The 13,470-nt window shown below is 41.5% G+C and overlaps 1 protein-coding gene across 2 annotated transcripts; it reads left to right on the top strand.

Annotated features, from left to right (window-relative positions):
• Window positions 1–740: 740 nt before the first annotated feature.
• On the top strand, window positions 741–10,269 carry bmp4 (bone morphogenetic protein 4). Of its 2 annotated transcripts, XM_053335822.1 has the most exons (4): window positions 741–997; window positions 5,027–5,149; window positions 5,873–6,237; window positions 8,511–10,269. In XM_053335822.1, the coding sequence occupies exons 3-4, from the start codon at window positions 5,880–5,882 to the stop codon at window positions 9,362–9,364; spliced, it is 1,212 nt and encodes a 403-aa protein (XP_053191797.1). In that variant the 5' UTR covers window positions 741–997; window positions 5,027–5,149; window positions 5,873–5,879; the 3' UTR covers window positions 9,365–10,269. The 2 variants fall into 2 exon arrangements, with proteins under 2 accessions (XP_053191797.1, XP_053191798.1); XM_053335823.1 differs by lacking the exon at window positions 741–997 and having other exon boundaries at window positions 5,023–5,149.
• Window positions 10,270–13,470: the final 3,201 nt, after the last annotated feature.

The raw sequence follows: 13,470 nt of genomic DNA, 5'->3' as shown, positions 1-13,470 counted from the left end.
TATCAGAGGCCCCATTAACAGGATTATTGGCCTTTATAGGGGCCACATCTCTAAATAAACGTCTCCAAATCTGCTTCAGGGGAAAATCAAACAATATGGATTTTTTTATTTTTGTGAAAAATATATAATTGTATCCAAAACTTGACTTTTACTTTATTTTTGAACTAATATTCAGCAGAGGCTATGACCGATACGTTTTCAGCGATTGTGATCAATTAGAAATAAGTCCAAAAATGCCCTACTTATAGCGCAAATCCACACATGTAATTTTTTTCTTTTGATGTCTCACATTTTTATTCGTCTGATCTGCTTGTTTCTCGTTTAAACCTAAATCAAGCCTTAAATTTCTATTCATTGAATGCCTCTTAAATGATATGCAGACCAGTTGTTTACGTCTGCACGAGTCTTTTTTTAAATTTAGAGTACCACGATGTGACCTAGCACTGAGTCGTTTACTGTCTAGATCTCGGCATTTAAATGCAGATTCAAACGACTGAGTATTTTGTTGTTATTCAGAGTCAAATTATAAAGTTTCACGCAATTAAAAGGGAAATACTGTGTGGAATGAGCTCTCTTTATTTAAAGTGGAGGAGGAGAGAAGGGGGGTTATCCAAGGTGTTTGAGACAGATGAGGGAGGTGGGGGTCGGGGAGGGAGGAGGAGGCAGGGAGGGTAAATTGGGCGGACACATAAAAACTGCAAGGGGCCATAGATGCTGGATCATTTGGAAAGTCTGCCCGTCCTGCGCACCGCCCGCCTTCACGAACTGTACTAGAGACGGATAGGAAACCCTGCTGCAGACTCCGAGCGCCGGCCTTCACTCCAACCCCGTCCCCTCTTGACCGTTATGAGGTGTCGATAAGGGATTAATGAGCTAAAAAGGCACACAGCTTCTCCTTTAAGGCTCATTTCGGCGTTTTTCGGCTTTACGCCTGGACTGCCTCACACCTTCCCTTTCATATTCACTTAATTCGTGGATACCTGTACCTCTACTGATGGTAAGCGCTCCTTTACTGGCACTGACACATATGCACGTAACAGATTCAGTTGTGCAGCTTTTAGAAACCGAACCTGTTGAATCATATAGGAGGGAATGGCGTTGATACTTGTGACTTTTAGTTTTGGGGATTTTGTGTTTGTGCGTGTTCGGCTGACTTCACTGAGAGTTTAGACATCGTTACTGGTTGAAATGTGGACGCATACAATCACATAAAACGGAACAGACTGCCTCATTGCCGCAGTAACTGAGATAAATAGAAATAAAAGTGTATTTTTTGAGCTCATAGGGCAAAGATCCTGGTGGAACACGAAGGGTGGTTAAGTCTTTAATACCCGAGAGTTGAGCAGTTACAAACCAACATAGTGAGGTCATTTCACAACAGAGCGTCCAATTGCTCTCCGCTTCTCTTTTTTTAAACAAAGTTAAAATATTTACATTATTCACAATAATGTGAATATTTCCAAAATTTAGCGCAGATTTCTTCCGATTAGACACCTGCATCGGCGTCACCTTATGCGTAAAGTGAAAGATGGAGATGACACATCACTGAAATTATGCCAGAGTTGGAAAAAATACTTTTTAAGTTTATATTTAAACCAAATTATTAATTTCTGTTTCGCATATTGGGATGTAGTTACTCGTGCGTAATTATGCATTTTAAATGCTACAATTATATCAAGTAATGACAAAGTCTGTTAAAACATTCATTGTTAAACACATTAACGTGTCATAAAGTTACAGTAGGTGTAAGTTCGGGTAGGAATTACACATTAATACTGTAAATACAAGGATTCAGTAGCCTGTTTACTCAATTAAATAATTTATTGTAATGTGGATTTGTATCAATTAATACCGAAAAGCTGCAGCAGAGAAACCATTTTGCGGCCTGCGGGAGCATGGCGTCCTTGGCACACACCTTTACTTTTCAACTCAAATTTCGCTGAAATCTTGCAGGAAAACCGACTCGTCAAGTCTCGAGAGCGAAAGCATTTATTCAGGCTATTTATACATTTCTATATCACGTGAGTAAGAGAGCCCATTTCTCTTGCTTGTTTCAGGAAAAGTGTTGGCACATGTGTTGACTTGTTCCTGCTCCTGTGTTTTACATTTGTGTTATTACAAACTGTTACGCAAATCAGCTGAGAGCATCTGACATCACCGCAACGATTATTTGTCGTCACGTTTTAATTTCGATATTAGTCATCCCATAAAAAAAAAAGAAGTTCTGCAGCTCATCATTTATCTGACTTCTGACTTTTCAGAAAATACAGCTAAAACCATTAACCTCGTTTTAGTGATCTCACTGACTGTGAATGTTCTTACTGTTGTACTGCTCACTGGGAGCAAATAAATTCCAAAACCTACACTGTTCAACAACAGCAGACATTACAGGTCCCTATTTTATTTCTTTCAACACAGATTCTGCATTTTGTTGGGCACACTGACTCAGTGTAGCCCCAGTTATTATTTAAACTATTTCAGCTTTAGTTTAAATCCAGTTGTTATCAGGCAGGTAAACAAACCATTTAAATTCATTTTTTTAAAAATAGGATATTATTTGAATGTAGCATTTTTCCCCTTGTAGTGTAATTCACATCATGATAAACTGTATATAATCTAAGGTTGTGTTAACACTGAACAGAAACAAATACCTAAACAAAATATAGTAGTCGACTACAAAACACAATCCCCATGACTATAAATATGTTTGTAAACTGATTGCTGGCATCTAAAATGATAAAATCAGGCCAGAGATTTGGCTGTTCCCGTGGTAACCTGCTGCCCTTCTCCCTCCCTCCCTCCCTCCCGTCTTCCCTCCCACCATCACTGTCAAATTCCTCAGGAAACACATCTGAAGAGCCATGTGCATAGTCTGATCACATTATCTCTGGTCAGAGAAAGAGAGAGCGAGAGTGGCCAAGGGGGACTGAGCAAAGCCAAGGGCAGTTGACTGCTCGGGCCTAATTGCACCCTGGTCTGCATTTGCTGTTGCAAAATACTGTATGTCTCTGTCTGCTGCTCAGTTCAAATGTCTTCTGAATTTGAAGCTTCTTAGAATGCTTTATAATTTGGAAAGTCTCACTGTTGAATCTAGAAGAGTAAATATGATTATAAGTTGTGCTTAAATATGGTGCAAAATGAACCATGTTTTGTGTAAAAACAGCACATTATGCTTTTTTTGTCACCACTGGTGAAAACAGGCGAGCAAACATGAGCACAAACGACTTTTTCCAGAGTTGAAAGTTACTCCCTGTCTGTCTTACATCTTCTTTCATCATCATCGCACCACTTTGAGTGTCTGTCTGTTTTAGCCTGCAGCTTTGTCAGTGGCTGGTTACAGTTACAAGATGTTCTGTATGGTCAGTGTTTTTGAGTGCTATGAATCCCTGTAATCATGGGAGAGGCCCTCTCTGTACAATGAACGTTTGTTGTCAGAGATGTGCACACACACACTCACACACTCGCTCACTCACGCTCACACACACACACGTTATCCCCCCCACCCCATGGGTAATAGAGCTGATCATGTTCTGAACCCTCCTCTCTCTTTGCCACAGTTCTCACGAACATGCAAGCACTGGCACACACTCGTGCACATGTATAGACACACATGCACGCACGCCATTTAGCTCTTGCACACACACACACACACACACACACACATTGCACATCACCCTTTCTTCACACACACTGGATCTAGTGTCATGACCGAGAGAGGGGGGTCAATCGGAGGTCAAAGTCTAATGCTGTTAGGAAAAAGATCCTTGATTGCATGTACAGTGAGCCATGCAGGGGCCAAGATAATCACACAGATATGAACCCAGACATACTTACACACACACACAAAACACACAAGCTGTATGTAACACATACACACACAGTGTTCCTGTTAATGTGCATCCTCACTGTAGTAATGCTTGGGTGCTCTCCAGTGGAACAGGGTCCAAATGATGACCAAAGACCTACTTTGCTCTGGAGCACTGAGTTGAAATGTCTGCTCCGTGATACTGTTGTTGTGGTCACTCTGTCACAAATTCAGTAACTTTATTAGTATGATTCAGCAGCATTTGGCACATTAACTGACGTGTGAAAAATTATATGATCAGAGCCACGTTGCTGCACTTGTTAAAATTGACTGAGGAGTTTTCTTTTTTTAGGAGGTAGTTTCAAGATTTCTGTTGGGGTAACTGTCCCTAAAATGTCCATATTTTTAAAAAAAGTAGTCGTCTTTAGCATATACTAAAATATCTTTGAATTTGTGAACCAAACACACCACTACTACTGAATGTACGACTCCTCTACTGAACACAGTGGTGTCAAAGTGCAGAAGGCCTGTCATCAGTGTCACTGCAACCTGTGTGATCCCAGAAGTGGGGAAGCGTTACTAAGAGATGAAGCCCTTTTGAGATGGATGTAATTAGTTCCTTGTCTGAGATGGGTGATCAGTCATTTGGGGAGAGGGGGGGTGTGTGTGGATAAAGGTTGAGTGAGTTCACTTGTAGCCGGTTTCTGTAAGCAAAGAGCCCTCTTGTTTTGGATATAGATTTTACCACTCTTGATCAAAGTGGTGTTATCAGCTCTTTGGTCTGTGTGTGAACATGAGAGGACAGTTTTATTTTTTTTAAGCTGAAGTTGGCACGTGTCAAATGCTTTTTGCCCTTGGACAACAAGTTGCCATTGTTACAAAGTATGAAAGCTGATTTTCTGAATGGGTATCTGGCCGATTTCTGCAATAGATGTTATAATTTAATAACGTGTGTTTTCTGTGTAAGGGATCTGCTGTCTGTATTGTGGCACATACCTCCTTACATTCCAGTTACAGTAAATAGCTAGCTTAGCCCATGAGCCAAAATGATAAGCCTTAAAGAGACACTGGGTCTCTCTCATACCCACAAAAGACACACGCTGACACAGATATACACACACTTCCTCTACTGCTCTTTAAGTAAATACCATGTAACAACCTCAAGTGTTTGCAACTGCATTCAGTTTATAATTTCCCTGTGTTTTTTTCTGTATCATTCAGGAACAGGGTCACTCTAACGTTCTCCTGCAGCCGCCCAACACCACCTAACATTTCCTGGAAGAACGTGTCCATTGCCTGCTTCCAACAAACATGGACTGTTTTCCCATGCTTTATTTTCTGTCGGTAAGTAAGTGGACCATGCCATTTCAATTTGTGGCATGTGACACATTGCCACACATTCTCTTTCCTCTCTGTCTACTGAATGACTGATTTACTGGCATTTATCCAGACTTGAACTGAAAGTCACCATGGGGCGTTGGGTAAGGCATTTGTATAGGAGACACTTTTCAGTCGCAAAAATCTTGTTAAATTTGTGGCGTATACATTCACACATGAGCTTGCCTCATGGCTTGTTGGAGCAGACTGTGAGGGACTGCGGCTCCTTATCGAGTTAAGAATTTGCTGTGACCCCGGGGCTGCCTCTTTTATTTGTCTAATCATAGTGGAGGAGGGAGAAGACGAGGGGGGAGGGAAGGAGTGAAGCCTGGCCATCAGATTCCATTCAAAAAGTTGGGTTCTTGAACCAGCTGTTTACCTTTGGAGGATGTCGCCAAAGATAAACTGCAAATGGTCTATCTGATCGGGGCCTGCTTTGCTGTAAACAAGGCAGACTGAACTATTAAAAACAATTAGAGTCTGCCCACAGCGGAAACAGTTACAGGTTTTTAAGAGGGTATTTTTGAACAGGTGAAGACAGAAAATGGGTAGACAAATCTTTTATGTCTGCAAAAATGAAGACCTTTCTCATCCTTCCCTGTGTTTCATTTTCTGCATTTTTCCTCTCTGCTCTGTTTAGTCCTGTCCTAATTTTTTTTATCTCTCTGTGCAATCTACTGCTCCCCTCAGAGACATCATGATTCCTGGTAATCGAATGCTGATGGTCATTTTAATATGCCAAGTCCTGCTGGGAGAGAGCAACCATGCTAGTCTGATACCTGAAGAAGGGAAAAAGAAAGTACCAGGCCTGCAGGGTCGTTCGGCCGCTCAGAGCCATGAACTGCTGCGGGACTTCGAGGCCACGCTGCTGCACATGTTTGGCCTCAAGAGGCGGCCGCGGCCCAGCCGCTCAGCCTCTGTGCCTCGCTACCTGCTGGACCTCTATCGGCTACAGTCGGGGGAGGCTGAGGAGGCTGGAGCGCATGACATCTCTTTTGAGTACCCGGAGAGGTCAGCCAGCCGAGCCAACACTGTGAGGGGTTTCCATCATGAAGGTAAGGAAAAATGGAGGAAGTTAGCATCATATGTAGTAGGGAGGAAATAAAAAGGAGAGAGAGAGCGATGATTAATGTATTATGTCAGTGCAGAAACATTACAGCAATAATTTTTGTAGCACTGCATTTCATTAGCATGGGCGAGGACTGCTATTCAGGGATAAAAAAAATCCTACATCCCTTGAAACATGATTGTAAGGCAGCTCCACCCATCTTACCATAACCAAAGAATCTAAGGATGTGGTCACCAAACACTTTCTAAAGAGGGGCAAAAAATTCTGCTAGACAAGCTCTCAAGAGCCTCATTTGACAAAACTCTGCGTGTTTGGTTAGCAGCTAAAGGGAAAGCATACCTTCATATTACTGACTTACACTTCTCACCCCACCCAGCAGAACATGGCTTAAAAAAGCCCAGTCTTGGCCTGGAATTGGAGTGTGCTCCTCTCTCATGTCTCCGGTTTATATGGAGGGCTCTTTTAGAAGGACCTTCCTCAACGTGCAATTATCTTTAATGCTACTCTGCAGCCTTCTAAATAAAGCCCCTACTGCCAACAATGTGGGTGCTGAGAGCAGACACTGCAGCTCTCTGGATAGATGGAAAAACAGTCTCAGAGGCTGGTGTGATAGAAGGACTGGTACGTAGAGCAGTTTCTGTTTATTGTGACTTGGATCTGCTTAGTTTTAGCGGCAATGGCAGAGGTTTCAATTAAGCTCGGAGAAACTCCAGGTTGACTGATCTGCTAAATGTAAATCAAGGCTGGAAAGCTAGTCTGAAATATGTCGTGGAAATGCTTAAAAAACATTTTCAGACAGAGATGTGGTACCAGATTTAGCAAGTGAGGAAGAGAATGTGTAGCGTGGTGAACTTAGAAACCGGGGAGCTTTAGGGCTACAGAACATGTCCGCCCTTAAGAGTGAGGAAGAAGGGATGAGTCAGCCTTAATGCGGCTTGTCAAGCACACTGCTTGCAGTAGCACACGCCAACACACACTAACACGGCAGCGTACCACAGCTAGTCAGGAGGAAAGTGCACCGGCGCTGGAGCAGGAACTTCTGCTTGTGATGCAACGTGTGTGTGTCTGTGTGTGTACATGCATGTGTGTCTCTATGAGTACCTACTGCTCTCTACAAGCATTTACCCTTCTTCTTTTTTTTGCTAAACTATGTTAATAATATGCTTCGAGGCCTTTTGAGTGGGAGTGCTCCCTTTCATGGAAGCACCATTGTATGATAGTGTGATTCAATTGACTGATCTGTCCAAAACACAGTGAGGTACTACATCAGATGAACAGTTGGGTGAGAAGAAAAGTTTTACTGACAGGATAAATCATGTAACTGTCTATCTTAATGGATTTATTAGTTTTGTGTAACAAGTGATATCTCCTTATTTTTCATTCATTTTAAATTACTTTGTGCATCAAACTACAAAGCAGACAGGTTACATGAGAGGGTGTGTGCGTGAACATTTCCGATTTTGAATAAGCTTTGGTTGAGGATTTGAATGCACTACATTCCCTCGCTAGACCTCCTTTCCCATGGGATTCAGATGAATGAGATTCTACCGTATTGTCTGACTGCTTAATGATTATTCATGATGAAAATGATAAATGTCTTAAGTGAACAAACTGCAGAGCTAATCAAAAACACAGCAGGTTTTAATAATGAGAACCACCTGGGTAAGATTAGGGCCTGGGTGTGAAATAACAGGGGTGGATTGAGCAGGAAAATAGTAGACACAACATTCCTTTCCCCAACAATGGTGATCTTGCCAGAAATCTGCAGACTGAGCATGGAACAGGGAGCCTCCACTGTGTTTATACTGTAGCTGTGGTACGTTAATCACCACCCTCCTTGTAATGCGTGTTTCAGCAAAGTGCTTAGAGAAAGGCATTGAGAGAAGTGCAGGATAATCCTTATAGATAGATAAGGAAGTGTGGGTGATGTATATTTACATTCTTGGATACCTAAAAGTTCTTGAAAAGTGTGCACGTACATTTCTTTGTGTCAATTAAGCCATGTGGAGTGTGAGGTGTGTGGTTATATCAGCTCAAAGCAGTGTTTCATAGTTATATCTGCTGGTATTGTCAGAATCTTTGGGGGCTAAAGAACAGATATATTGTGTCTTCATGGAAAAATCAGTATCTGCATTTTTTAAACACAGAAGTTGTTTATCTGAAGAAAATTTGTCAGTTTACGTTTTACACATTGCATTAGTTTATATTGCACATTATTAGCAATATGTAATTATGAAGTCTCCTCTTGCTCATTTTCAGAGCACATGGAAAGGGTGCATGAGCTGGATGATGGAGAAACCATGCCCCTTCGCTTCCTGTTCAACCTCAGCAGCATTCCAGAGGATGAGCTGCTCTCTTCTGCCGAACTGAGGCTCTACCGTCATCAGATAGATGAGGCCATCTCTGATGCCCTCTCAGATGACCATGGGCTTCACCGGATAAACGTGTACGAGGTGTTAAAGCCCCCACGGCCTGGGCAGCTAATCACACAACTCCTGGACACACGACTTGTGCACCACAACATGTCACGCTGGGAGAGCTTTGATGTCAGCCCTGCCGTGCTGCGCTGGACTCGTGAACGCCTCCCCAATTACGGGCTGGCTGTGGAGGTTCTACACCTCAATCAGACGCCGCGCCACCAGGGCCGACATGTCCGCATCAGCCGTTCACTACACCAGGAGCCTGGCGAAGACTGGGAGCAGCTACGTCCCCTCCTGGTTACCTTTGGCCATGATGGGAAGGGTCATCCGCTGACCCGCCGGACCAAGCGCAGCCCCAAGCAACGGGGCCGCAAGCGTAACCGCAACTGCCGGCGCCACGCACTGTACGTAGACTTCAGCGATGTAGGCTGGAATGACTGGATAGTGGCGCCCCCTGGTTATCAGGCCTATTACTGCCATGGGGAATGCCCCTTTCCTCTGGCCGATCATCTGAACTCAACCAACCATGCCATTGTTCAGACACTGGTGAACTCTGTGAACAACAACATTCCCAAGGCCTGCTGTGTGCCAACAGAGCTCAGCGCCATCTCCATGCTCTACCTAGATGAACATGACAAGGTAGTCCTAAAAAACTATCAAGAAATGGTAGTGGAGGGCTGTGGCTGCCGCTAACACACACACACTAACTAGAACTTGGACTTGGACTGGCGACATGGACGCTAAAACAAATCAGAAGGTCTACTCCCAAAAATGTTCACTTGGACCCTTATTTATAACGTTTATGTTGAGGTGTATGTTTGTCTCACTTTTTTTGTTTCTTTGACAACATCATATATTTTGACAAAATATATATATTTATATCTACATATTAAAAATAAATTGAGTCGTTATTTTAAACATAAAAAAGCTGTACAACTTTCATAATGTACATTAGATTGTATAAGTTTTTTTATTGAGAAAATAGTAAAAAACAATCTAAAAAGTAAAAAGTTTATTTACTGGTAATATTTATTGCTTTCATATTATATACATTTTGGAGAAAAATAAAAACATGAATTGCTTCCAATAATACATTCAAGCAGATCACAAGATGCACCCTTTGTGTATTTGCATAAATTAGAGCACTGCGTGAATTTGTCACAACACTGATTTTTTTTTAATGAATCAGTTGAAATAATCAGAAATGTACATTGACTTTAATTAACCTCTTCACATTGGTGTTAAACAGATTATTTGAGTAAGCCCCTTAAAAGAAAATCAGTCCTACCTTTTTGTAAATTATCTGTAAAACCTATAAAGGGGTTGTAGAAATAAAAGTTGACATGAATTTGGATTTAAATTCTAAGGCTAATACTTATCCTGGTGGCCTTTCAAGCATGTTTAAATCACTTTTTAGCTTAAAGGAAAAAAAGCAGAGAAATCTTTCTGACGCCCTGTCTTTCCCAAATAAAAGAATGTTTGCTTTATTATTTGACATCTCACCAACTTTGAATGATTTACACTTCACCAAAGAAAGACAAATAGTGGAAATGATCGCCCTGTGGTACTGGAATTTCTCAATTTTCATCCCCTTTTCAAGGACAGTTGTTGCTACATAAATGGTATGCCATTTCAAAGATAGAGGGCCTTTGGTGAGGGTCTTATTGTTCTCAGATTTCACTTTTATGTCAATTAGGCTAACATGTGGTGGTTGGACACTCGCTAATCCAATTGCAGCTGGGGCGGGTTGTTGAGTCTGACAGTGTGAGAGTGATTCTATTGTTCTTGACGTCCCCACATTGGGGGCATGATTGTGGCCGATGCGTCCTGCCCTGATACAAGGCGGCTGAGTCCTCAGAAGAATCAAAGGTTAGACGCTCTGTCTCCTGCCTTTGTCTTCAGCGGCCCATGCCGACAGAGCAAAGACGCCTGTCTCCAACCTGTGCCCCATCACACAATAGGCTTCTACATCACTTATTTACAAGCTGACGGCTGGCCCAAATTATATGATAATGTTTAGAGAGAGCGACTCCTTTGAACTGTGGGGGGACGTTGGCTGTGCATTGTTTCGCAGCGAGTGCCCTGTACATCAGCATGTCTAAGGGGCAAACCACTGGGGTTTATTAAGATATAAAATTAACAGTATCAGCCCTTATGGTTTTTTTTAAATACTTATTATTCAGAAATCCAATTTTAAAACTTCACATTTCACCAATATCAGGACAAAGAGGTTTTTTTTGTTCAGTCAGCCTAACTAGAAAGATATTTAACTTGTAGGTCTTGTCAGATAAATTAGGTGATTTATTATAATGACAAGTCAGGTTTGTTAGTTTTTCCTACCGGAGCATGTGCAGGCCCTCAGGCCCTCTAATGGCCTCCAGGCTTCTCTTTGATGCCTGCATATCAGTGTCAAAAAAGAGGGAGACTGGTAAAAGAGGAGAAGACAGAGAAGAATTTCATTTTGAAGTGGCTGAAGGCAGAAGACAAGGAGCCGAAGGTGGGAGGTACGTGTATGTGCGTGTTCAGGAAAACAAGGGGGGTGTCTTTCCAGCAGCTTGACAGTGCAATTACAACATTTCAACTGATCTCCCCCTGAAGTTGAGATAACATCAGCCAGTTATGGTAATTGTCTGACTGTTCATTATCCCACTACCCTACACAAAGAGGGGATGCATGTTTATTAAAAAGCCTGAAGAGGGACGTTTATATAAGCTTAGCACACCCAGTGAGCCTGCCATTTAGTTTACCACCAGCTTTCCATGAGTCGAGCTCTCAGTGTATGTTTGGTGGAGGAGAGGTAACGTCATGAGCCACGTGATTGCTAAGAACTTCAGGAAATAGACAGATAAATGTGAGCGTGTGTATGTGAAGGAAGGTGGGGTGGGGGTCAATTACAGAATGAGTCCTTAAAGACAGATTGAGGGCTATTGTCATTCCCATGTGACGTGCCACTCAGTCTCCTGTAAGTGCTCGTTCTCACGCAATTACAGGTGAGTCATTATGCAGCAGGTCTATTGACACTGCTCAACTAATTGACTGGGTGAAGTCTTCAAAAAGCTTTTTATTTGGACGTTCCACCATAAAAGCCATGTGTTTATAGACAGTAAACCTCCCTGTAGGAACAAAGGAAGATGATCCTTGCTTGCATTGCCTTGTTTGAATGGGCACACTCCATACTTCCGTCCCTGAAATTTTCCTTTTCTCCTCAGTGACCAGATATTAGATCATCTGAATGTGTGAGTGTTAGTGTGTGTCTGTAAATGGGACATCTTTTAATTCATCTTGACAGAAGAATTTACAAGCATAAAATAGTGACTGACTGAATGCTGCAGCTCATGATTTACTGTTAGGTTGGATAACATACAGTGTAACATTTACAACCTGTAATTAAATCGCTACTTTATATCTTTGCAGCTGTCAAAGATATCTCTATCTATGACAAAACATCTATGTGTGCTTAGCCAAGTTACAACACAGACGATGTGATCAGAGGTGCAGAGGAATTTTTCAAGTCTGTCTTAAAACAGTAGTCATGTGCTTATATGAACATTGAAACAAGTTTTGCTTGGTGTAACCCTGTTCATACTGACCGTTAAAAGACCCCCCCCCCCCCCCCCAAAAAAAAAAAAAAAAAAGTAATGACAATGTAAGTGATGAGGGATAAAATCCACAGGCCTTGTTTTGAGCAAAAATGTATTTAAAATATTTTCTGGAGATATTGTGAGCAGCAGTCTTGAGCTAGTCAAATAAAGTGGATATATTCCACAGTTATAGTCGTTTTTAGTAAATATAAATTCCCCTTCAGGTCTTTAAAGATGCTGTTTTCCCATTGTTTCTTCAGTGAAAGGATCATAATAAAAAAAGAAAGACAGTACCTTTTAAAGATAGTGGTTTCATTTGACAATTTTGGATGGCTGATGCCTCATATTATCTTCAAATAAATGTTCAAATAAAGGCTGTCAAGTGATGTAAAAATATAACCAGAATTAATTGTGTGACTTTGTGTAGTTAATTATTGCATATTTGTTATCTGTACAAAGTTTACCGTAAAGGGACACTTTTCAAGTGTTCATACTCTTATCAACATGGGTGAGTATAAGATTTGCTTGGTTTATACAAATGTATGCATTTATTGTTGGAATCAGTTAATAACAAAAACTTGATTGTCAGAAAAGGTAAAGCATTTAGCTTTGAAAAATAAGCTTAAATCATAACTTAAGCTCAACAGGCAACAGATGGACACATTGGCCAGCTACATTTTCCATTACTTCAGTACTGATTAAAGATCATCACTCCCTAGATCCTTCACTTCAAAAGCAAATCACACAATGTAATTGTGTCTAACCTCACATGGGAAAAATAAAGGCTCATAAAAACACCCCCTTGTGCAATGAGATAAAAACAGGATAATACAAAGTAAAACAAAGAATACATTAAGTGGGAAGGAAACAGTGGAAAAAGAATATAAGGAAGTAAATTAGACGGCTCTTTGGTCATAATATAGGTTGTGTTTCCTAGATACAGTGGTGACTCTCAATTCAAGTGCAGTCGTTGGATGCAATCCGCTTTATTTCATGTTGACCCTCATCCTTCACAGTGTTAACTAGCCCGAAGCTGTAGCCACCCATTTAGCTATGGCTGTTGAAAGCTTGCTGCTTGTAAGTTTATCCATGGGTTTCCCTCGCACACTATCACACATGGTTTGCTGCAAATGGGATAGTTCAGGGCCAACAAGACTTCCTGTTTTAGCATTAGCTGTGGGCTTTGCCAGCAAATGGTACAAAACTAGATGTACTCCA

The sequence above is a fragment of the Scomber japonicus genome, chromosome 16, assembly GCF_027409825.1.
Source record: "Scomber japonicus isolate fScoJap1 chromosome 16, fScoJap1.pri, whole genome shotgun sequence".
Taxonomy (NCBI): Eukaryota; Metazoa; Chordata; class Actinopteri; order Scombriformes; family Scombridae; genus Scomber; species Scomber japonicus.
This window is presented reverse-complemented; position numbering and strand designations above follow the sequence as displayed.